The sequence below is a fragment of the Lissotriton vulgaris genome, chromosome 4_1 (genome assembly GCF_964263255.1).
Source record: "Lissotriton vulgaris chromosome 4_1, aLisVul1.2, whole genome shotgun sequence".
Classification (NCBI taxonomy): Eukaryota; Metazoa; Chordata; class Amphibia; order Caudata; family Salamandridae; genus Lissotriton; species Lissotriton vulgaris.
Window position 1 is genome coordinate 1,875,251,219 of NC_141691.1, and position 27,045 is coordinate 1,875,278,263.

The 27,045-nt window shown below is 42.4% G+C and overlaps 1 protein-coding gene across 2 annotated transcripts in view; it reads left to right on the top strand.

Moving 5' to 3' along the window:
* NSMCE2 (NSE2 SUMO ligase component of SMC5/6 complex) overlaps window positions 1-27,045 on the top strand; it is a 778,548-nt gene that overhangs the window by 325,844 nt on the left and 425,659 nt on the right. For both annotated transcript variants that reach the window (XM_086966207.1, XM_086966208.1), the window contains one exon: window positions 11,940-12,093. In XM_086966207.1, coding sequence (XP_086822333.1) covers window positions 11,940-12,093 — 154 coding nt within the window. The remainder of the gene's footprint in view (window positions 1-11,939; window positions 12,094-27,045) is intronic.

The following is a 27,045-nucleotide window of genomic DNA, read 5'->3' on the forward strand; positions in this document are numbered from 1 at the left end:
TAGGAAGCAGTGTTGGGAAGGAGGACGAGGGGTTTATATGTTCAGTAAGCTGGAAGTCGAATCCTGCGCTGCTGACTTCCCAGGGATACCGGAACCAAAAAAGGCTTTACCACTAGCCCCACACTTGGCTACTAGAAGGTGAACACGTGTTTATCATTCATACATCTAAACTACAGCACCAGGAGCGGCAGTTTAAGGGACGGTAAAATGACTGGAACCATGCCTGTGTCCCCCCTTGCTGAGCCCAAACAGGCCCTGGGGACCCCATCCTCTGGGAACAAAAAATTTATTTTTAGGAGCAGAGACGTACCCATCTACTCACCCTGAGCCCAATGGGCCCGGGGGACTCCATAACTCTAAAACTAGATCCCGGGGAGCCCACCCCAGGACAATGTTTTCTAGAGCACACTTGTTTCTCATGCTCTTTCTAGCAGGGAACTGTGATTGCACCCTCCAGTCGGGACAAAACAGAAGTAGCTGCTGCCACTCGGCGAGAGCAATGCCTTCTCTAGTGCAGGAGCCACCTAGGGCTTTCAGGGACTCTGGAGCTCCCCCTGTTGGACTGTGGTGGATCTGAGGCTCCCCCCTGCCTCCTCCAAAGTTATGTTTGGCCCCAGGGGTGGGTGGAACCCTAGTGCCCATTTGGGCTTGGAAGGGGGCCTCTCTCCCTTAAGCGTAATGTATGTTACAGTTATATATTCACTGAAAAAAAGAAAGGTTAAAGTGACATTATAGTTATATTGGCAATGACATTTTCAACTAATGTTAAAACTAAAAATAAACTCTGACATTCTCCAGTTATAGTAATCTCTAGTATTTATAACTCGTGCCCTAAGGTAATTATAACTCCCACTCTCGCCAAGCACTTCTAATTACCTCCTATATTACATCAATCATGACCATCTTTGATAACATTACTGCAACATCTGAAATAACATATTTGATGAAAAGACAGTGCAAAGCCGAGGCGAGAGTTATAGTTACCTAAGAGGACTAGAGATAACTATAACAGGTGAATTTCAGGATTTTTCTTGTTTAAGACATTACGTTGGCACTGAAATTTTCATCTAACTGTAACGTCACTTTAACAACAGTTTTTTCTCCTAAATGAATACATTATATATTATATATATTCTATACCAGTGACCACCAATATAAGGGTGAAAGGGTGGCATAAATGACTTGAGACCAGGAAGAGTAACGCAGTATAACAGAGATTACCTGTAAAATAAACAAACGAAAGGGGAGAATTAATTATCACAGGAAAAAGGATGTCGCTTTACGAAATAACGTGAGGTGTATACACTAGTAAACAATCTTTATGCGGTGCCACAGGTGAGGGAAAGTCCCCTGAACCCTCCAATGTAGACCCTAGGGTCCGCCTTTGAACAAAACAAGTCCTATGCACACGCACGCGAGTTGACAGACTGGCTCTGTTTTAAAATAAACACTACTGAAATTGAAGTACTGCTGTGTGCGGCTAAAAAAAATTCTATGATTAATATATATATATATAAAGTTTCCTCGATGTGTGGCTTTGCTGGCGTACATCCTGACCACCGGTGGTGCAAGTAAGACGCAAATACCACACACTCCTCTTTAAATTCAAAACACATATACCTCCTTCTGTTAGAGAAAGACTACACTCGAATCCTGTGGAAATTACCACTTTATCTTCTGGCAGCACATGTTAACAGGAACACGTTTCTGCTGTACTTGCAGCCTTTATCAACCTATGTAAAGGCTAAAAGTATAGCCGAAACTTGTTCTTGCTAACATGTGCTGCCAGTAAATGATACATTTCCACATACTTTGAGTGCAGGCTTTCTCTGACAGAAGAATAAGATATACGTCTTCTGAATATATATATATATATATATATATATATATATATATATATATATATATATATATATAATCAGTATTCTGAATCCCTCAGCTAAAGATTTGTAGAGATATAGTGTTGATATTATAGAGATTCTGACATGGACTTATGCTTATTGTCTAGTTGCAACCAGTTTCTACTTGAGGGCTGTCCAGCTTTTATCTTAGTTCGACTGCCTCTCCCTGTTTTCTCTTACGTTTGAAAAGTCCAGTCGAACTATATCACCCCTGAGAGAATCTATACACCTACTATAGGGAGTTATTTATTTTGGGTTCCTAGCATTAAGCACCACGGATACAGGTTATTTCAAAACTAGCGGACCGTAGTTGTGCTTTTCTAAATAGAGGATATTGGATGTAAACGATAAGCTCCATGTAAGAATACCCCACTTTATTTTCCTGACTACATATTTATTTCCTGGAAGCTGTCTGGTATCTAAAACTGCCATAGCACGTGCAAATGAATTGTGAAATGTCACTTCAGTTTGTTTTTCCCCCTCTATTTTGGGATATCCTGGCCACAAAGCATTCATTGTCACACTGATGTTGATTTATAAGTTACTTTTTAGAGCTATTTTGAGAAGACAGTGCCTTTGTTCCTTTTTTGTATGCGCAGCGTGCAAGGTGAGATAATTACAGGTCCACCTGTAGGAATCCTTAGACGAGGAGCTCTCTGTCAGGGCGGAAGTTCACTCGGTGCCGCATCAGTTTATTGCTTAAGTTGTGCCTCAGATTTCATACGGGGTATCTTTGCCGTTCTTTCCCGGCTCGACCATTGCAGGAGTCTTGTGGGGCTTCCGGATAATAAGGTGTGGAAGCAGCAAAGTGTTCACGTGGGTAAACGAATCTGATTATGTATCACCCTCGTGAAGGCTGCGCCCCCTGTCGGTAAACACCAAGACTTCACAGCGTAGGTCGTCAGCGCCTAAGCTAGCTTGTCTAAATATAAGAGCATCTCTTTGCCTACGATCTGATGCTCTTCTTTCCATTTTCATGTGGCTGCTTTTTGGCCTACTTGGTCCCACATGAGGGAATAGAACCTACTTTAGAAATCTGTACTATTTATAACTATTTGATTCATAAGTCTAGCCAGGACATCCTGTATTTTCCCTTTCCTAGTGCTAAAATGGCACCCAAGGTGTACGTTGCGCTGTAAAAATAATACATATTATTAAAAACACTATCTCTATGTGTACAGGAAGTGGCATAACACGGCCTCCGCCTTGAAAAAGCTTATATAAATGTTTCCAGTTTCCTAATGAGGTACCACCTTATTACCCAACCTGTAATTATCTATAACCGTATTATTCACTTTACACTCTATCATTAGTACCATGTTAACCATAGTAAGACTTATTAAAAGTCACGTGTATTACAGCAGAGTTAACCACAGTTTCTGCTTTCTTAGAAAGCTATTTCCAGAGAAAACCTTTCGTTTCCTTTCTGCTTTGCCTTGAATAACTTAGGGCTTGCACAAAATGATAGTTTCATGTAAATATAACATAACTATTTCATGCTTATTTTAATTTGTCACAGCGTTCATATCTTATTTGTTCGGCACATTCACTCCATTCTCTTGTTTTATAGGTGTTATGTTTTGAACAGTTTTACCTATTGCTTCCCTTGAATTCATAGTTGAACTTGGACTGAAACCTATGCCTGGGCGCAAAAAAGCAGCAGGGTTTTAGGAAGTATTCCTTGACTGCTCCTGAAGGGGGACAGTAGGTGAAAACAGTCTACGTACACACAGGGTAGTGTAAGACGGTGACACAATGCCAAATGGTGGTTTACGGCTTCCAGAGCAGTTAAGTAGCATTTCTGAGTATGTCGTGCGTACGAGGGAGGTTATAGTAAATAGGGTTCGGGATCACTTTTCAGACTCACGTGTACCCTTATCTGTTTGAAAATGTGTATTTAAGTAAAACGTTCTAATACACAGATGAACCGAAAACATCAGTAATTTACATTTGTAAAATATATACTAAATTAGCAATAATATATTTGTCAAGGTTCGTGTAGAATGTATGTATGTAGGTATTTACAAGTAAATATCTCAGCAAACAGGGCAGCCGCTAGCTTCTACCCCAGGAATACCCACACCCTTAGCACTCCATTAGGCTGTCAATCCATGTCCATCTAACCACCCCTCAAATCAACCTTTTATCTCATATGTCACCCCCTGCGCCGTAGTTTTTTTTGGTGTAAATTTCTTTATTTGTATTTTCAAAAATAGAACTATGAGTTTTACAAATCTTTGCAGCAGAGAAGAAAATAGCACACATTGAAGTCATCACATGTCTATTTGGGATTCCCTGCTGTACAGTTGTCACCCTTGTATTGTTGTAATGGTTTCATCTGCACTGGGAGTGACATCTTTGGTTTGCAGCCAAAACCATCTTTAAAAGAAGTCCCCAACCAGGGGGATTTATTTTTCTATCATCCATCTGTGCAGGAAATAACATCACATGTTAACTGCCAAAACCTCCTTCAAAGAAGCAAGAAATGTGATTTATTTAATTTCCCATCATGCATCTGCACAGGAACTGACCACTTCCTAACTTTTCCCTACTTCAGTCAACTCTTCATAGCATCACTTCACCGGACGTCCCCTTCAAGGGATGACCCATAAAAGGGCGCTCCCTGCTTGGGCCTCTTAAGGCTAGGAGGGGTCTTTGGCCAGAATCCCTGTTTCAGTGAAACTTACAGCACCCAGCACTACATACTGCCATGATCACACCCATATGTAGACGACCCAGACACTCACATAGCACTTGGACAACATATAGACCCAACATCATACACATCCTACTAACACTCCTAGTGAGATTATAGAATAAATATTCCATCTCATGCTAATTAACACTCTGCTGCACACAACACACCAGACATTGCAGACCTCATCATCTGTTACAGGCTTGATTCCCTCTTCATCACAGAAACATGGTTACCCTCACTTCTTTGCACAGGCTACAGTATTGATTGTTTGGGGTGCACTGATAGGAAGAGAGAAGGACTTGCTCTCATCCATAAGTTCTGGCCCTGCACCCTAGGTAAGCTAGTATAACTCAACTCCATGGATGTATTGACATATCATTTACCACTCTGCAACTCAGACTACCACCTTCTATCTCATCTGCAAGCCTCTTGAGCAGAACAAGGACTTCATTGATGAATTCTTGGAGCTCTTCATCGTCTAGTCCATCCAACATGCCCTCAAACCCCTCTTGGGCAACTTCGACCTTCCAGACAACACAAGCTAGAAAGAAGAAACAGGGACACCATCTTCAGCCTCTTTGACTCACTTAATATAGTACAGCATGTCACACAACCAACACACCCCCAATAACCACATTCCTCGACGTTGTCTTCTCAACATTACCAACTATCCCGACCTTGCCTTCTCAACATCACCAATAATCCAATGCAGACCACACATGCCCCTGAACTGACCACTTTGCCATTCATTACTTGGTGCTCCGCATAGTACCAATAACAAAGGTTAACACAAAATAAAGGACCAAACATTCACATAATTCAAAGAAGTCTCCATAGACAACCTAATGCTGCCTATCCATCAACTCCACGTCTGACGCCAACACCCTTCTAAAGAACTTAATCAATTATATATTTTTAGTAAGCTATCAAGCATCCACATTTCAGATACCACATGCAGCCGCAAGCCAAAACCTTCATCACCCTAGTATTCTGTTGTTCAAAAGTTTTTAATGGTTGATTACAAAATGACCTAAATATCAAGGAAAGAAAGGTAAAGCAAATAAACACAAATCATACACTGCCAGTGAGCATCTACTTATGTACTGCAACGACAAAGTACAGATGGTTACGTATAAGGAGAAAATTAGGTAGAAAACAGGTATAGGCCAAGTTTGAGCAGACTATGAGCCTATTCCTCAGTAAGGGGTGTATTTCATGGCGGTTTGTGTGAATCAAAATATGTGTCAAGACTATCACACAGATGTCTGAGGCAGGATTTCCATGGTGAGTTTTGGAGGGCAATTGTGTCAGCGCCCCTGAGGTGGAGACCCAATTTAACCAGCATTTAAACGATGCTTTGTTTGTATCCTTCCAGTTATTTAGGATGACTTTAACTGCTGCAATCAGGAGAAGGTCCAAAAGGGCCCAATCATTGGCGTTTAGGGATTCCACACTGAGGAAGCCAAATAACAACATAGAGAATTTCCTTTTAAGGGAGCATGAGTTTAGTTCAGAGATGAAATCAAAAATACTGTCCTAAAAATGTTTTACGCATTTGCTGTAAAATAGCAGGTGTGCTAGGTCTCCTGTTACTTCCTTACAGTTCCAACAGCTGGAATCCTCTCTAATCTTGTGTAGGTGTAGGCGAGCTGGTGTCCAATATCCTTTGTGTAAGAGCCAACATTTTGTCTGTGATAGGGCTGGTGAAATTTTATTTCTAGAGACTGAGTTCCACATTTTTTACCAAACCTCTTCAGGGATCAGGGAAGAAGATAGCGATTCCCAATAGGTGGTGAGCTTTTTATTGAGGTTTGAATGTTTAGGGCGAAGTAATTTATATATCCAGGATACTTGGTGGCCCAGATTATTTATTTTCTCTATGTATTTTGGGAGGGAAGGGGTTGACAGTAGATTAGCTTTTGTGATTGCTGCCTTCATTTCTAGGAAGCTGTAAAACTCCATGGGGTCTAGATTAAATTTAGTCTGTAGGTCTTTAAAGGAGATGGGAGCTGCTATGTCTACTAGTTGGTGAGGAAAGGAGATACCTTTGTTGATTCATGTATTGTATTGCATAGTGGTCCCTCTATATTGTATCCTATGGTTGTCCCGCAGTGACTCCAAGTGTGAATGCCTTATGCCAACATCTATGTTTTTATCTAGTTTCAGTAGGGCGTATTTCGTGTTCTTAAAGATAGATTTTGAACCGCTGATATTTGTGAGTTTGGAGGTGAGTAGGGCAGCTGGGGCCAAATTGCTGAGCAACAATTTTTCGATCTCTAGCCAGACTGGAGTATATCCCACAGGAGGAAGAAACCAATACGAGCCCTGTTTAGTTAAGAACGCCGTTTGGTAGAGTTTAAAGTCTGCTAGGCAATACAAGAAAGACAACCACATTTCCCCACCCCCAATCTTTGCCCCTCCCCCCCTCTATCCCATCTCCACCTAAAGAATTCGAGAGTTGGAGCGACGACAGCAGATCTGTCAACTGGCAGCGGGAGGGTATAAACTAGGTTAAATCTAATCTGGATGAATCTTAACTAGGAACTGTCTGGTTCTTATTATCCAACCGTAAGTAAGATTGTATTAGAGCCATAGTGACGGATTCCGTTCACAGTCTGAACTCCATAAACAGTATTTAACATTCCTATACTCGTACAACAGACAAATGCAACTCTTATTCTAGGGGGGTGAAGCACACGTATTAATGTGAAACAACCCACCACCTGCACTTATTGCATTGTTCCCAATGGGCACTGGGATCAGAATGTACTTAGCTCACTAAGTCATAATCAACCTAAGCACACTTGGTTTGTGACTTGTGAGAGTATGAACATTAACATAAACATATTGTGCTTCCACTATGCCAATGAATTCAGTGAAGACAACCTTTAACATAAACTTATTTCTCGATCAGATCAAATGCATGTCGAGGTATCATGTTCCTGAAATGCCTGTTTTCAGTTTGGTTGAAGGTCCAGCAGCGATATCCATTTCCTTTGCCGGGTATGCTTCCAGATTCCTTTCCAGATCTTTAGGATTTGTGAAGAAATGTGGTTTGCCATTCTCAAAGATTCTGAATTTTGCCGGACCAGCAAAGGAGAATTGAATGTTTTTGTCACTCAGTTTGTCTTTCAATTTAAGAAACACCTTCCTTGTGCCCACCCTCTGTTTTCAGTAATCTTGTGAAAAGTTTATCTGGTGGCCTTCCCAGGAAACTTTGTGATTCTTTCTTGCAAAGTTAAGGATTGCCTCCGTATTTTGAAAGTGCAAGGGTTTACATATTATTGGTCGAGACATGTTCCTGTGTGAGGAGTTGAATGTTGGAATCCTTTGTGCTCTGTCCATTTCTAAAGCCTGAGGGAATTTTATGCCTGTTAACATGGGAATCCAGTATTCTAAAAATGCTCCACAAGAATGGCATTGTGTGCTGCCAGACAGGCAATAACCACCCGATGGAGCACGGTGCACCTACCTGAACTTTGAGACTGGCTGCAAGGACTCTGAGCTCTAGTGGGAATGGAGAAATGTGTGCCCTCTCTGGATAGACAGGAACCACAATAAAAAAAAAATGTGGGCCTATGTATTGACTTTATCGCGGGAATATAGGGAACTTACTTGTCCAAGACATCTGTGAGTGCTACACTTGACGAAGACTTCCACATAGCACCTACAGATTTATGCATCAGTCGATGGTCTGAGAAACTTCCATTACATGCAGCGTGATCCTTACCTTGGTTTCTGTATCGAGAGGGGCAGGGGAGTTGGGGGGATTTTGAGAGCAGGGATATTAATGGGATAATTGTGTGTCTTGACACACGATTTGTTCTTGGTTTCCTTTTTGTCGGTCTGTGAAAACCCCAACAAAACAGATGTTAACCTTAAAAAATAGATTGAACCATGTTTGAATATTAATAATGCACAACCAAATATACATTTTATTTTGTTTTACTAAACTGCCATATCAAATGCACCATCTATTGTAAACATGATTAATGATCACAACCCTGATAGCCTCTTCATACAAAAGATGTTACTTCTTGACACTGCAAGCACCCGCCTGAACACGATTCTTGGACAAGGATACATAGTATTATGGAAAAATACAGACAATAGAACTGGAGGGTCAGTCCCCGTTATTCAAAGAGAACAAATCTTTATCCTTTGATTGCTTGCATTCCAAAATTCTAATCTCGCACACTTTCTTAACAAGCACACTACTCCATTACTGCACTCTCCAGGCAACAATAGGGCCTTCACTGAACTATTGGTTCATTTCACTGCCCTCACGCTGTTGTCCCCATCATGCTTCATATGTGAAAATGTAGTAAATAAATTCTCTCTTTTAGCCAGGAGCATAAACCAACACCGGAAAGACACCAAAATAATAGCTTGAACTCTTAAACTGCTTCCCCCCTAAATTAAAGTTGTCATAATGAGAACCAGAAAACTGGTCAAAATTGTAAGTGCTCAAACTACCGATCTATCTAAATTCTAAAACAACTCTTCAAATACAGGGTCCTCACTGTAATAAGTTGGCCACCTTCATAGACAATATAATACTTCAAATGCAAACTGATAATAGCATGGATACAATATGCCCAGTTTATGTAACCCAACACAGTAAGCTACCTTCTGAAAGGTTGGAAGCATTTACTCCTCTCTTCAAAGAAGTCCTAGACAAAACCCATTATGCTTACCAAACCTATTACTGATAAGCTTGGCCGGATTCCCCCAAGCCTAGCTAAATCAGTGTCCGCCACCCTGCTACCTCGTGTGGGTGAACATTCTAAATACTTCCCATAACCAAGGCTTTTACATGTCTCCTGTAATAAGGAAATTACCAGTGTCAAACCTATAAAGCTCAAGGTGTGACCCAAATTGCATTAAAAAGTATTGTCTAATCACTGGTCTTCCTGTTATTGCTAAAAACGGAATCAATTAATGTATGAAGTAACAATCCATGAGGCTTTAACTCCTAAGATCGGATTGAAGCAGCCACACTCAATATCATAGATAATGTCTTCTAGATGTTGGATTTGAATAAAACGTGGCAACAAATCATGCTAGATCCATCAGCTGTTTTGATATTATGATTCATTTTTGAACACCCTCTTTACACAATGTATCTTCTTGATGGTCCTTCAGCGGTTTAAATCACACAATTGCTGCAAGATAGTTTAAAAGCATCACTACTTCCCTCAATCTGCGAAAATCTCTAAAAGATTAATACTGGCCCAATCTTAATTAAGTTATACCTCAACCTCTTGGAAACCTCTGGATCTCTCTTGCCATGTAGATAACTGTATATAAGCGTCTATAACAACACCCCAATAAATCACATAAAGTAGAGCCTTTTAAAGCACATTTCTGGATGACAAGTGGAAATGTAAACTGAAACAGAAGAAGACTAAATTCTTGATAATCTGCTGAAAACAAGACAGCAAAAACATGGCTTACATACCTTAAAGAAACAGACCTTTGCTCTGGGCAGCCAGAATTTCAAATATCTGGGCTTCATATTAGACTGCAAACCTAACCTAGATCCCCACATAAAATCTGGTTAGCCAGCCTATGAGATGGAACAAATAACATCTACCCAGTTAAGCTCTCAAACAGGCTGTGCAGGCACTGGACATTTTGAGATTGAAATATGGAATATGGGATCCCCATCATAACTAACCCCTTTTGAAGCTATTCCACATGCAGCTGCAGAACTGATTTCAAACATGAGGACATTTTATCACCCCTTCATTTATTGATCTCAGAACGCTCTCACCCTATTCGCACTTTATGTTTAGATCTTCCTACACCATCTTCTAAACTCTTAAATGAAACACCCCCACTATCTGACAAATACTCAAAATCTGAGGCTGAAGGAGACCCGTTTGCTGCACCAATAATCTCCAGCTCAAAACACCACTGCAATTCCACACAAACTTGCTCCTTATCCAGTTTTGTGTCAAATATCTGGAACAACATCCCGTTAGGTCTCAGACCTGACCAGTTTTTCACATATCTTATAAACCACCTGAAATTGCACATATCTCCCAGTATATACACACATCTCAGCTCCATGCAAACCCATTGAATGGCTAGGTGCAGACAGTGCTATAATCATAAACTGTACATTTAATTGACTTTTGTGCTGAACCCTGTTCCACCTCTGCTTGTTGAAATGTCACACACAGATACTTTATCTTTTCCTAGAACCATTTTAAATTGGTAAATGGATCACATAACATAAATTGTATGGAAAGCACTCTAACCTCCTCTTGGATCATGTCCACTTCTATACGTGGGGAAAACAAAGAACACTTGCTGGTTCCCACCTCTAGCAGATGAAAACTTCCAATGTTCCCTTTGGACAGCTGACTAGGCTGAAGAATGTTGATTGACCAGTTTCCCTGACTTTTTGTTGATGACTTCCCACACTATAGGTAGCCATACATTTTTAAATAGATCATCTTGTCTTATTTCTCCTGTCTTCAGAATTTTATGCAACTTGCTCATAGTCACTTTGTCAATATGAAAGATTAATTTAAAGCACTTGCATTTTCAGAACAGCTGTTTTTCAATTTGGTGTTAGCAGTGACCCGAGTACTGGGCCCCTATAATCAATTTGAATCTTATACGAAATATGTACACATCAACATGAGATTATGTAGCACAGATCTAGCATGAAACCACAATTCACATTCCAGGGCGGTTAGGGAAAGTTTAGGAATGATTCAAAATTGTGCATGTAACTAAAGAGTTGTGGAACAGGGAGACAAAACTCATTCGTTGGTTGATGAGATTCTCCTTCTCGACTCAAGTCTCTACCTCCATTCTTGCAGTTGTAGTTTTACATGTTAGATTGTGTCCCTGCTCCTGAGAATTTTAACCGAGTTTGACGAATAGAGTAGAAAACAATTTTATTGCATGGATCACCAATACGGATCCAACCATGTCTGCTGAGTGTGCCCATTATGGCAGTTATAGCCATTCTAATAATTATTTTTGGAAGTGGGCCATTGGGATACATATTATGGTGTATAAGTGAATCACCTGGACATGTATGTAATATTGTCCATGTTACTTAAATATCTAGCTGCTTCTATGTCAAAATTATCTTCATTCCCGATCCTTTATTCCATGTGTGAGTTTTGGCTTAACTGAAAAGAAAACATGTCTGGGTTATGGGACTGGAGGCATCATTTATTGGTTTACATATACATGTTCCATTGCTTATTTGATCAGCTACAAAGTAATTTGTACCACGTTTGTTCATGCTATAAAAATATAAAAAATAAAAAAAGATCGTATTTATAAAGGAGTGCATAATTTATGTGTTTTTACAGATCAGACGAGAGCAATTAGAAAAGATACCGAATTTAAGAGCACTGGTGAAAGATAGATTGGCCGAGTTGCAAAGCAGAAATACTGACCTGGATCTGAAAAGAAATGATAAGTTTATACAGTTCAAGGAGCAGCTCAGAGAAACAGGAAAACAGCGTAAGTCTCACTATTTCACATGCCTGGTGAATGCATTATCTTGGTGGTATAATTGTGTTTTTAATTAATAGCGTATACTTATATATGTTTGCAATTGACTAATGGTGTTTCAAAGGGATCTTCAATGTGAAATTCTGTTGATGTTCCTTACCTGTCACTGCTCTTGGTTGCTCCTTAAATGGACTTTTGATAATAAACTATATCCTGGCAGTGATATGACACTGCTCTTCTGTTGCAGTTTCACTCTGCATCTAATTAATACAAGAATTGTTCCTGTTTTACATAGCATTAGTTTGTAACTTCATATCACCTCCAATGGGCCTCTGAAGCTGGTCAAGAGGAATGCAGGGTGATGCTCAGTGACGTATCTTCTTACTGCTGACATCCGGAATAATCACAGATTTCAGTTTGTATACACCTGTAGTGCCAAGTGCCAACAATATTTCATGTTTAGATGTTTATAGGTCAGTCCTGGATTAAGAGGGAGTGCCCGTTCACTTCTTTAATTCTGACCTGACCTGCCTGGAACACTAATGAGCAAATATGGCGCTGAACCCAAGTACAAATTAAATGACCAATTTGCGTGTTATCACACGGTGATGCAACAGTAGATAACTGGATCTTTAATTTGAATGATTCCTGCAAAAATCTTTAATTGATTAGTCAAATATTCTATTGAGGATGCCATTCTAATTAAGGACAATAACTTCATCTATCAAGAAGTTGTATGTTGATAATGCTAGCAAAAGTAGCAGTCCATAGGTGATTATTTCATTTGACTCATTATTATTAAGGCCAAACCAAGCTGTTGATTTCTAATACATTCAGTTTTAACCTAAAGAAGGAGTACTTATTAAACAAAACAATAATACTTTTGTTAGGCGAAGATTAACTACTGAAACATATTGCCTTGTAATGAAAGGACAACACTGCAATATGGAGAGCTATGTTAAAGAAATAGTCACTATTAAAAATATGAATATTTCTTAAGGGAATTATTGGGCATTTTATAGCTTTAGAGTGTTAAAGGGGAAGCACTTGTGACTTAGTATTAAAAATACCATATTCAGCCTTTGTAAATGTTGTTTGTAAATTTCTATTTCTAAGAGGTTCTCATGAGACACTTTGGAGTGACACTTTGGAAATCGAAGGATATGGCATTGTATGTGTGATCTCCAGTAGAAGACCTGGTCCAGTTGCTGAGGTTTAGTCTTCACTGAATACTCATTATTGCCTCTTAAGTTTCAAAATTGAGTTGTTTTCTCCTATCCACCCAAGTCACACAGCCACCATTTCCATAGAGGGGATCCTTGAAGAACCTTTTCAAAATCTAACTTAGTCCAAATGTCTTTTCTTGTAGCTTAATCTTTTTTTATCTGCTAATTCTTTGATATTTTAAATCTTTCGGTGTCCTCATACATTTTTAGACGTTGTTTGAGAATTTCATTTTTTAATCAACATATAACCATTATATTGAATAAAAGTTATCAATATCTCTATATTTCTGAGATTAGGCTTCATCAGCAGAATAGCAAATTCAACAACACTGTTAAAGGAACAAGAAGAACACATTCTCAATTTTTTTTTAAAACCTTTATTATACCTTCACACAGTTACACAGCAGTTTGCCTACAACCCCGAGGGGCCGGCCGCTAATAAAAGAGCAGTGATAGCCATGCATAAAAAAAGGTCCACACAGTAGTCACGCTGCTACTGTAAAAAGGCACATCACCAACTCGAGTGAAAGGTATATAGTCAATATCACATTGCAGGTTAAGTAAGGTTTTGTTTTTTTGTTTTTATGAAAATAACAAAAAGAACATTCAGGAAATCACAATGCGGTCACATAAAGGTAGTAGTGCAGTGTAGCTGTACGAAAGATTCATATGGCAGTATGTGTTGCTATCTGTTGTCTGGAGTCCCAAATCGAGGCGAAGGAGGACGTTATCCCCACATCCGTTCGAACACATTCTCAATTTGACTTTTACAATTCATACAGGTACATAAATGCAATTGGTTCATAAACAGATTATGCATTGATGTTTGTCTCCAGTATAGTCACACACGCAGACAATTAAGCTCTTGATGAAAGAAATATAAAAAGGATTGAAGTTACAAGCTTGTTTTCTGAATACAGGAAAGGGGCCTCATTCCTTTAGTTCAAGATATGCTTAGTAATAAGTGTACCAAAATTGACAAGTTGTCTTTGTAACCTTTATTTATTTGTTACATACATTTATTTAATTGTTTCATAATTATTTTAATTTTTTTGATTACACCATAATAAGTGCCACATGCGTTTGAAACTATATACCTGCACTTCTGTGTCTTCAAATATTTGCTCGTACTTGCGTTTCATGCTCTGATGTTTCGAGATAAATTTGCCTGTCCTTTTAGACATCCTGCCTTCTTAATATATTTAACAATTAATTGACTTAAACCTTTCGTGTCAGTATAATGTAACTTTTTAATTACAATTGACAAGAACATTTCCCAAATTGTTCCATCTGATATTCAGCATCATTTCCTTTACAATTTATTTTTCCCTACTTAAATGAAACATGTCCAGTTTTTTTATTCATTAAGTCCAGGAGATGTCATAGCCTTCAAATAATTTATCCAGTTTGTCTCTCATTGGCCCAGTAATGATTTTCTATCTCCACTCCTTCTGAGTTGAGGAACTTCCTCTATTACCTGGAATGTGATTTGTGTTAAGTGAGTCCTTTTATCGTTTTAATCATTAAAATGTCTTGTCAGTGTTGATTTTGGATATTTCGTTCGGATATTGTATTTCTGTTCCGTCTATCCTGCATGTGGATAAATGTTTTGGTACTGTCTTTTGACATAAATACTGTTTTAAACGTATTGTTCTTTGATGTGTTTGATAAGTTTAGTAAGTTTATTTGTCGGCTTCAAACAGTCAGGGTGAATAAAATCCCTGTATTAGCGCTATTAGGTAACATGTTACTGGTTAAATTAATGGTATTTGCATTTCCATACACCCAATATGTTGTCTTTCTACCACTTTCAATTAATTTATTTGCTTTACAGTACCTCTTGATTCGTTATGGCCTCAAAATAAATGCTTACTTTAGAGCTATGTTCCAACTCATAGCTTTTCCACTTAGTTGTAAACCGAATATTTCAAAGCAAAAATTGTTATACTATTGAGTTACATGGTTTAACTTCATTAGAAATGCTTTGTCTCAAACTCAAAGATGATGGCTTAGCCTTTCTTTATTCCAGTGCCCGTACCCTAAAGATGGCTAAAGTTAACAATTGTTACATTATAATGCTTTGAAATGCCAAGTGTGGTTTTATGCATTATAAATTAAGCTACTACATCAAACCCCGGTCACTGCTAGAACATTCCGTAACTGGCACCAGACTGCTAACCTTTCGGCGAGCCTTTTTCTCTGTTGCCAAAGAACAGAAATTAGGATTTAATCACTGTGCATGATTAATAGCAAGTTATAGAATAATGGCAATGGTGTTTATTAAGCTCATAGTTCACATAAAAGGTTTCCAAGAAACCAATCAGCGATTTCGCTTGTGGTATCATTATTGATCCAAGAGAAAAGTTTTTAACACCTTTCTAAATCTACTAGGAGAGAGTGCATATGAAGGGCTATTGGCATTGCTTTCCAGAGTTCAGCTGCAGCGATTAAAATGGCATTGGTCCCATATATAGAGGTGCGTAATTTGGACATTAAAGTGAAAATATATTTTTTTGATCCTAGACTTCTCCTATAGCATTGCCGGTGATTTCTGTTGTCGAAAACCTGGCAGTTAAAAGTAGACAACATTATAGACAATATTTATGGCTTTAAACAATATTCACTAGCGAGTTGGAAGTCAATGAAGACGATTTTTTGCCTCAATGAGGCCGAATTTTTCGTAGCCTACATAGTAGGCGAAATGCTTTGTGTTGGACTATTTGGATCTATGGTAGATGTTTCTTGGGAGCCCCTAAAAGAATGTCATAGCTTATCCTCACTTGAATGGCAGCGGTGCCTACAGACCTCATGTTGTCCTCTAGAAAAGGGAGAATTTGGTGAACTGTTCTTAGGAGGGAGAAACAGGTTTGATCACTAGCAAGTATGAAATAGATGTAAAGTCATCTCAGACTGTTATTATTTCTAAAGGAGGGCGAAATGTTTTATTCTTCCCATGGCATTTGGTGACTCTGCTTTACTCTTGTAAAGCGGAGCAACAGCCAAAGTCCGCCAATCACTGCATGGTGGTATTTTTTCCTGCGGGGCTCCTGAAATACAAGCAAGATTTGGCATCCCCTAGTGCCATATTCTAACACGGGCTGTCGCAGTCAGAGGGTTGCTTCACGAGTAGATTTGCTGCAGCGCAAGTAGATTTTCTACTCGAGCGGCAGCAATATCAACTCGACAGGCCACATGCTTTTGTGCACCGCATGGTAACATTTGTGCTGATTTTTCAGCACTTCTTGCGATACTGGTGCTAAATTGCAGCACGACATTTATATTTCCACCCATTGGCGGAACTCCGCGTAATCTAGCAGTTATTTTACTACGCGGAATTACGTAGAGTGAAACTCCACGAGTGCCACCCACCTCTAGTTATTTCTGTTTTAATCCTTCAGCATTATTATTATTCCAAAGTCTGATTTTGTTGACTCTAATCACATTGTTAAAAACTTGTATGCGCCTTTTCTCCCTGTGTCTTTTTGGTGAAGTTTGTTGATAGTGTTACACAGCTGCTGCAGGGTATTATTTTTTTTATTTTTGATACCATTAAGGAAGATGACAATTGAACAACGTATAAACGTAGTCGATGCATTTATGTTTGACACCCAATTTAAATACATAAGAACAACATGACTAATTTCTGTCAAAAGAGAGAGAGTGATCATCCTTACATCAAAAGAGAAATGCATTGGAACCAACCTCTACAGCAAAGACTTGCTTTACTTCTGGAATATGCTGTACTCCAGGTGTGTATTGGAACAAATCCCATATACTTTTCAGTCACTGGAAATGAAGAATTTTGAAGCAATTTATGCCAGCTTCTCAGAGTTAACGACTATATGCCAGGTACACAGTGTGAGTAAAATGCCTTACTACGTGCTAAGCTAATAGTGGTGGCATGGAGTGATAACATCAAACTTTCCAGCACCACTAACAGTGAGGAGTTGTGGTCTAGAAGCTAAGCTACCAAATATGGAACTTGGAAGTGAATACTATCTCTGAACTGAAAATGTGCGATTTTAAGCAAATCACTTACAGCCAGATTCATCAACCAGAATTGAAATCGCAATAGCTGCGAATCAGCTATTGCGATCGCAATTTCAAGAAAAGCAATTCAATATTGGAAAAAGTCCAAAATTGTGAATTCGCAACATAAAAATTGCGAAATCGCAAAATATTTCGCAAAACCTTAGAAGAACCCCTTTAGCGAATCAGAAATTGCGAGAATCCATGTATTCTGCGAAATATTTTGCGAACTCGCTAAATAATCGCAAACGCAATTCATAAAAAATCGCAAATTGCGAAAAACCCGAAAATCGCTATTAGCGACGCGCAATTTAAGGAGAACCCAAACCAGGTGGTAACCATGAAGTAATAAAAAAAATAATAATAAATAAACTAGCCACAGGTGCAAGCCTGACCAAACACACTTAAGGATACTCAGCCGGAGCATGAGGACTCTCACAATGCCAGGACTCTACATGGTGGTCAGGCGGCGAAGGCTCCAGGCTGCAGCAAGGAACCGACGCAGGATACAGGAGCGAGTATTCCGCCAGCGGATCACCCTACTGGGCCAAACTGCGGAGCAAATCTACTCCAAGTACCGCCTGAATGGGGCAATGATCACTACGCTGATCCAGGAACTAGACCCCCTGATGCAGCACCCAACAAGGAGGACCAATGCCGTGCCCACCCATGTACAGGTCTTGCATAGCCTGCACCTCCTGGCCTCCGGAAGCTTCCAGGGGGTGGTTGCCGTTGCAGGGGGGATCTCCCAGAGCACCATATCCCGCTGCCTAAGGAGTTTCCTGGAGGCAATGCTGACCCGGCTAAACCATTACATCACATTCCCAACCACCCAACAGGACTTGAATCAAACCAAGCTTGATTTCTACAACATTGCGCAATTCCCCCATGTAATTGGATGCATTGACTGTACCCACATCCACATCTGCCCACCTGCACAAACTGAATACATGTACCAGAACTGCAAGTCCTACCACTCCCTGAATATCCAGATGGTGTGCAACGCTAAGACAATCATCACGGACATAGTGGCACAATACTCGGGGAGCACACATGACTCCTTCATATTCCGGCACAGCGGCATGCACACATGGCTGGTCAGGGGAGACTTTGGCGAAGGACACCTTCTAGGTAAGTACACATGCCACAAAATAGTACATTGTCACCATGTAGCTGCGCATAACAGGCACTCACCCTCTGCTCCTTTCATTCAGGTGACAGCGCCTATGGTCTCCGTGAGTACCTCCTCACCCCATACCTCAACCCTGCCACACCACAGCAACGGCGTTACAATGCTGCACACATTCGCACTAGAAATTGCATTGAGAGGACATTTGGGCTTTTGAAGAACCGCTTCCGCAGACTGCACAAGACTGGTGGGGCCCTCAAATACGAGCCTGAGGTCTGCTGCCGCATCGTGGCCCTGTGTGCAATACTCCACCACATTGCTACCAAGCGCAGGTTACCTGTAGAGATATCTGTCAGTGAGTCGGAAGGGGACAACCGCCCACCTGCACATGCGCGTCATGCTTGCGGGAAGAATCCAGCTGAAGGACACAGACGCCGCAACCAAATCACAAATAACTGTTTCTAGTGCACCCACTCCCCTCACCCAACACTTCACTCATGCATGCATGACAAATGAAATAATGACATGAGTCAGATGTACTGGTACTGAATAAATATTATTGTTGCATTCCCAATAATATTGCATTATTTCAAACAGTTAGATTAGAGGTGTATTGAGTCATACATCCCCTTTTTTTTATGAGGGCAAGCTTGTCTCATCAGCATGGCCCTGCATGGTGAGAAAAATTGTCAGTGGCGCCTCTGGGCCGACGCTCCAAGTCGCCTCTCCACCTCTTCCTCGGCATTTGCCCGTGAGGCTGCAGTGGGGCTGGTGCTGCCGCGGAGAACTGTCACCAGTGGCAACGAAAGGCTGCTGTGGCTTGAGTTTCCCTCACTAGCGTCATCCCCCCCCACCTGCCTGGCCGTGGCCAGTTGCCTGCAGACCCTGCTCTGCAGTGGTGACCTGCTCCAGTGCCCTAGCGACATCCTGGCAGCATTGGACCATTTGGATCTGCATGGCCAACGAGCGTCGTGAACGTTGTGATGTGGCGTTGCCTATGATATGGTTTGAGCGTGTGTATGCAGAGAGGCATGTCAGCAGTTGGCGGTGGCAGCGCCGGTTGATGTCCTGCTATTTCAACATGGCCTGTGTGTTTTCCTCCACTGTAGTGGTCATCCTCTCCATCCTGTCCGAAAGCTGGGCCACATTCCTCGCTGTCTTGTGCAGCTGCAGGTGAATGGCCGCAAGATGACGTGCCTGCTTCTGGTGAACGCGCAGCATGTGGCGCTCTATGGACAGGCCAGGTACACGCACATTCACCCCCCTCTTGCCTGCGCGTGGTGTAGTATTGTGCGGCTCCCTAACCAATCCGCTGGACTGTGTTGTCACAGTGGCTGTGCGCGGTGTTGTTTTCCTTGCTGCAGCTGGCGTTGCCAATGCCACTGGCATGGGTGTCACAGGTGGCGGCTGTGGTGCGCCTGTTGTTGCTGAGGTGGCAGGTGGTGGTAATGCTGCTGGTGCAGGTGCTTGCCCTGATGTTCCAGGTTAAGGGGATGGATGGACGTCTCCCTCAGAATCCTCTGGATTCTCATCTATTTGCAGGCCCTCACTGTCACTGCTGGGTTCTTCAGCGCCACCTGTGATGTAAAGTGGACGTTGATTAATGACATGTATCTTGCACATGGAAGGTTGCTACATGCATGCAGGCTAGCATTCCCTGACTGGCTGTTGGATTGACTCTCACAGGACATGTCTGGCTGTATGGGGCTGAATGGAAATTGTGGTCAGACTGCATGTCCCACAATGCAATAGGGCTTTTCTGGTGTGCATGGGCTGCATGACTGGGGTTTCTGATGGGTAGCTCTGGCGTCATGGCCATTGTTAGGGGACAGGGTCGCAGTCGCATGGCACTTACCTTGGGTTTCTTTGGTGGGTTGGGAGGAGTCCAGCCGGGTTACCCCCACGCTTGCCTCGGGATGCAAGGTATCCTCTACAAGGTCCTCCAATGGGTTGTTGGGTGGGACTGTGGGCTCTCCTCCTCCTGTAGCGACACGCTCACCCAGCCTCTCAGCAATCCTCTCCTTGGCACGCCCTCTGAGGTCGTACCACCTTTTTTTAAGTCATCAATGGAGCGCTGGGTCACTCCCACAGAATTACCTTTGGCGCGGATGTGCAGCCAAATCCATCTTTTGTCCCCCTCTGGCACCCTCCTTGAGTCCTTCCCAAAGGTTGTGGTCCTTACTCACTCCCTCAATAAGGTTTTCCAGTTATTGTTCAGAAAACTTTATTTTACGTTTCCTTCCTGAGGAACTGCTCCCTGCTGCTTCCTGGGGCATTTTCTGCAGTGGGGTGTCTCCTGATTGTGAGCTGGAGGTGGTCTGGAGTGGAGCTCTGGCCAGTGCTGCTTCCAAATCAGGCTATGTATGCAGAATGAGGGAGGGAACTGCCTGCTTCCTGGTTGTGATGTCATCACTGTGCTCGAAATGCGACTTCCCGTTTTTGCGATCTCGCTATTAGCGAGATCACAATTTGCGATTTCGGTAATAGCGAGATCGCAATTTCAACATAGAAAATGACCGATTCTGCGATTTAGGCAAAATCGCAATCCGCAATTGCGGTCGATTGCGATTCGCATTTTTTAATCGCAATCTTTCATGAATCCCGTTCTGCGAATTCTAAATTGTGATTCGGTATTTCTCGCAATTTACAAATCGCAGAATTGGGTTTTCATGAATCTGGGGGTTAGTCTTCCTGTATATAAATGGAAGTATGTGTAATTTGTGAGGTGTATTGTATAATTGAAATTTTAAATTGTTACTTAATATACACATCTTTTTTCATCTCACAAGATCCCTAAAAATGTACTGCTCTTTGTTGCTCCCCAGCTAGGTTTAAAGTAATATTTGTCTCCTTGATTTTTCCCGGAATAAAGGAGAAATTCTATGTGGACTCTTTTTGTGTGTGCACATTTTGTAATTACGTGTACTACAATGGTATGCGTTCTGAAAACCATAACAATATGAGGACTCTTGATGTTTTAAAATGAGTTGATCTTACATCCTTAAGCAGTACTATTGTCCATCTAGGTACCAGTCAAGGTAGTGTGGTCAAGATGACTGGGTATATATTGGCTCAGTATTTTCAGAATGGCTTCCTTCTTTAATACATTACACCTCGCGTTTCTTCTTACTGCCTGAGATCCTCACTTATATGTGAAAGGCCTAACGTCTAAACTGTTATACCCCTTTAGAAATGTGGATATTTTGAAAACACTTCTTGAATAATATTATGGCCGAATTGAGTGGCTTTCCTATGTCACTCTTTCATGCCCTACTGTTTATAAAGTGTAAATATCACTAGTGTATTACTGATTTGTAATGACATGCTTTTACTGCAGTGCATGAAATGCCGTGGGATCTATTTCAAGCCTGTTGCATCTCTAATATGTGTCAGAATAGTAAGCTTTACAACAGCAATGTTTGTTGTAATGCAAAGATTCAATCTGATAGATACTTCTACCCGCAGATTCCTTACCTTGGATTTATCCCTAGGTGTGAGACTGAATCCGTAAATTTTTTGTGAGCAGTACTCCTGTGCCCCGGTAGGTGGCGTCTTCTGGCTCTGCGTGGAGACTTTGGCATCACTATATAGGCGCCACCCAAGTGTGTAGGCCTCCGTTGTTTTCTTTCCGCACCAGTCAGCGCAGATTCTGGAAGAACTACCACTTAGTTGCTTTTTGGCTACGTTTTTTTGATGTTTTGTTGAAGTCTTTTGTGGTTTAACCTCCTGGTGTGGCAGGGATGTCCTCCAAGAAAGCAAGCTTCAAGCCCTGCATCAGCTGTCATCGACAGATGTCAGTGATGGACCAACATCTTGTTTGTCTGTGGTGCCTCGAGCGAGACCTTGACCCGAAGCCTGTTTCAACTGCCGTGCCATGCACCCGAAGGCCTTGAGAGAGCAACTCCTCAGGCTTTATCTCTGGAGTAGGATGGAAATTAGAAGCAACCAGTTGAACTCTCCCTTCCCGACAAGCCCCAGTGAACATCTGAGGGGTAAATATCCTTTTAATGGATGCCTGAGCTATATCCAAGGAAATGAAGGTTGAGACAAATTTGTTAATTCCCTTATGAATGGGTCCCTGGCGAGACCTTTCTGAGCAACAACTCTAGCTTCCGAGTTGGCAGGGTCCTCCCCCTTTCAGTTGACTTTAGTTAGGAGTGACCTGCGTATCTCCGTCAATATACCACAGTTAGTGGTTCTTAAGAATACAATGATGCATTATGCCCAGCTGAATTGGATTTCTGGGAAGATTAACAATCATGGCTCCTCTGCCATGTCAAGGACATTTGTCCAAGGGGCAGTGATGTCCAGGAGTTTGTCCTGGCATAAACGCCAGGAATGGTCTATCCCTTCTTGGAGTCTTGGACACACTTCGCCAGAACGGTGGGCATTCTGGTGATTTTTTTGGATGTTCGCGCCACTTTTCTGTCCAGAGACAGATGGGGGCTCTCCTCTTTAAGGTGGTTGCAAATTTCTTTGTCAAGGGGCTTCCGTAGCCTGTCGGCAACATAAAAGGCTCTTTCTCGATCGGGGGTAGAGGATATCCTCCTGGTCCAGTGTTAGAAACAGGGTAACTGGTTGACTGGGGTGTGAGCCCTGGTCACGCAGCAACCACAATCCTAGTTAGGGTAAGGCACAAGCAAACCTTAAATTAACCTATTGTGAGAGGCTGGCTTAGTATATGGTGCTCACTTGTTTAAGTGTAGCACCCTGCACTAATCCAGACAACCCTTATGGTGATTTTAGTGGTCTTAGACAACCTTAGAGAGCTCTCTAACTGGTAGCTGTGGAGAGCAGCCTTCAGGCATAGTGGTAAAACAAACTGCCTTACACTTCTGTAAGGCAGCTTGTTTTACTAGTACTTGTTCTTATGGTATAGGTTAAGTGAAAAAGAATCGCACAGTGTAGTTATAAAAATAGGTATTTTTTTACAAACACTCACTAACGCAATTTATTATCTCCTACCCAGAAAGAAAAACGCAATACACACAATACTTAGGAAATAGAACACCTAAAGTAGAACAAATACACAGTGGTCTCCAGGGGGAGACCAAACCATGTACTAAAATAGTTGAATGCGAACCATGACTCAAGACAAGAATGGACCCAGAAGACTTAGAAGAGCCGGGGAACCAAGGAACCACCCAAGGAGAGTATCTTGGAAACCCACGGAGGGCATGGGCAGTTTGGAAACACAACTGCATACTCAATATTTATTTATTTATTTGAGTTTTATAAAGCTCTGGCTAGACCCGGAGGTATCAAAGCGCTTTACATGAGGACAGTTACATCAGTTACAAGTTACACATTGTTACAAAAGATACATCAGTTACAAATTACATCTGTTTGGTTAGGGAGTGTGGAAGGGTAAAGGGGATAAGTTAAAGGGTAACGAGGACAGAGATACGGCAGAGAGACGAAGGAAAAGTCTGCCCAATGTCCGGCTGGGTAGGTGACGGCCGAGGGGGACGTCCACAGCCATCTCCTCTATAGCTATCAAGTTAGCTCCACCGGGCATCGGCCAAAATGCTAAGTCTCTATGGTCGGTGGCAAGATTCACAGGTTCAATGTCATGATGGGCGAGTCTGATGGGGGTGGAGGGTGAAGGAAATGAGCAAGATCTGGTCGAAGTCCACTATAGGTGCTGACGTATTCATACCCTCTGTGCGGTATGGCCGTCGCCCACTGCTATGTATCTCTCCTGCTGACCTGAATCTGAGTACTCCCCGGTACCACAGCCATCCAGACATCACCACCAGATATCGGCCTCCCTGAATTGGCTCCATCATCGGCAGATCATTCGTGGACCCTGGTCTCCAGCTTGGTGTCAGGCAGGTACCTCCCCGAAAGGCTCCTCTTCTACTCTTCTATGGTTGATATCCTGTCTGTTTCCTTCTGTCCACTGAGATTCGTCACTTTCCACAGCAAAATACTGCCTGTCAAATCAGCATTCCCTGTGAGATCATTCACTCCCTTCTCGCTCGTTTTTCCCAAGTGATCGCCATCTTGGGGTCAGGCAAAGTTGATATCTTTGTTCTGGTGTCGTGCTCTACTTTTCTTTGAGCCTCCCCAAACACTTCACCCAGCTTACTGCAGGCATTGCATGTGCTATGCGCAGGAACGCACTCGTGGCTGCATCGTCGGTAGGCTCAGTCTTCCGTCTCTCGGACGTCGCAGACTGGCGCCATCTTGCTGTTCTTCCTCCGACGGCATCCGGGGTTCCTCAGTGGCTATGGGTAAGTCGCAGTTTTTTGTAGATGGATACCTCACTGTGGATACCTCGGGAACCACGATACCTACACCAGGGAAGCAGGGTGCATAGGTGTCAAGTGACATCGGAAACTTCTGTAGACCACATTGGAGGATGTCAGGAAGGTTGCTGCTGGAGAAGAAGACAAAGGAGTCCTGTGGAACCCAAAGGTGGATTCAAGGTGAAGAGAACCTGAAAGATGAAGGGATAGAGTCCATGCTACTCAGGAGTGACCAGGACGCATTGAGGTTCCGTGACAATTGTAAGTGATGTTTTTCGACTCGCACGAATATGGTCGAGTCTGGTATCTACGAACCGCAAATGACGAGTTTAGTAAGTGTGCGCAGTTTCGCTGTGCTAACTTAAACCGTTCGTTTGCTACGTGGGTTTTTCATCTGTACCCACGGGTTCCATCTTAGATACGGCATCCATTTTGTCTCTTGCCCTCAAGTAGCCAGCGAACGGACGTTGTCCGCTTCGCGACCCTGGGACTCCCAAGATATTTGCGGAAGACACATGTCCTTTGTAAGTGTCTTTATGATGAGGGGGATGATACTGTAAGGCAGATGGCCCCGCTCGAGGCTCATCTCGCCGTGCCGGTTTATTGTCTCAGCCGTGCATCTCATTAGGCACGTCCCTTTGATGCCTGTAACTCGTGTTTCCCGATACCTCCCCTTTTACACCCTTTCCAATCTCCCCACTGTTTCCATCTTCCTCTACACCTGTCTCTGTTCCTATTTCGATCTGTTTTACTGATGATTGGAATGTACTAATGGTGGGAAGATGGGTTTTTACAGTTGGGAACCGCCAAATGTTTCCGCACTTATGTTCCGGACCTTATGAGCATCAAAGTGACCAAAGCGACCCCTCTCGGGGATAATTGTGGGAACTGGGTTGTAAACCTTTGTCTGCTATGCAAACCTATGGGAGAATCGTGTATAAAAGGAGCGATCCCCAGAACCAATTTGAAGCAGTCTCCCCAAGTTGCACGTGTTGTACTTGTCGTGACTTCTGTGTTCCCTGCAGTAAATAAACCTTGAATCTTTGACGCCGAAGGAAGTGTCCCGTGTCTCTGTCATTCGTACGCCGGAGCAGGTTGCCCACGAAGGTTTCAGGTGTTGTCCCCTGGCACCGCTGGGTCTTAAAGAACCCAGTCCTTCAGTTGGCGCCCAACGTGGGGCTGCATCAGTGGTACCGGTCCAAGCCCGACGATCGTGGGGAACTTCGTGTGAAATCTCCGAGGGAAGGTGCACTCCGCTTCATCGATCCTGTTGTCGAAATAAGTGGCCCGAAGACTTTTCCCGCGAAGATTCCCGCCTCCTGACGGCTGCGACGGACTGCTGCCCTGACTGTAGACCTGTTTTGGCGCCTGGCGTAGACCTTGGTAGAGCGAGACGATTAACGGGCCTTCCTGGTGACGCCATCGATCTTTGAGTTAAGTATTTGTGGGTCGCTCCCAGAGTTCTTGGTTGTGGTTGCTTAGTGGTTGCATGGTTCCATTGCATTTGTTGTTCTTGGTACTTTGTTGTGTTGTTTGACGACTGCAGCCGCCAAAAACCGAGGGTTTGCTCTTTGCTGGGACTTGGTAAATCCCGTAACCCTTGAAGTTTGTGAAACTCGACTAGTGTGCAAGATGCCTGGTCACAGTACTTTGTTTAGTTGTTTCAGACGTTGTGGTACGGATTCCCGACTGGAGGACTCGTGTCCGATACCTCCGGTTGGAACTCCAACTTATGAACTGTACAGTAAACATGGGCTAGGCCCGATTACCTTTAATGCTTATTGGATTCGCTATACTAAGAAGGACAGTGTCCTTAGTTGGCCACCTCATGGTAGCTTTGAGACCCCGATCTTAGATAACCTAGAGGCTAAATTGTTCGAGAAAAAGTCAAGGCCGGCCATGTTTGATGCCTTTCGGTTGTGGCGTAAAGAAGCCCGACAGAAAGAAATCAGACAGACTAAACGTAATCAGAGAGATGGTGTTGCTACCATTGTAAAGAAAGCAGAGCAATTTCAGCATGATAAGGAGGTTAAGGAGAAGGAAGTGTTTGATAGACTACAGCGTATGACTATAGATAAATGCTATCCTGCTTTGCCTACGGAGTCGGAAAAGAAGGAAGAAACAGTTGAGGATCCTTTAATGTCCTATCTTATGAAGTCGCTACCTCCGTATGTACAGGGTACCGCAGCTCCTGCGGTTCCCCCTGTACCTATTCTTCCACCTGTTCTTCCTCCACCTGTTCCTCAACCTGCACCCGTTCTTCCAACCGTTCCTGCTCCTTCGTCTGTTGCTATCCCTACTGCTCCTCCGCTTCCACATACTCCTG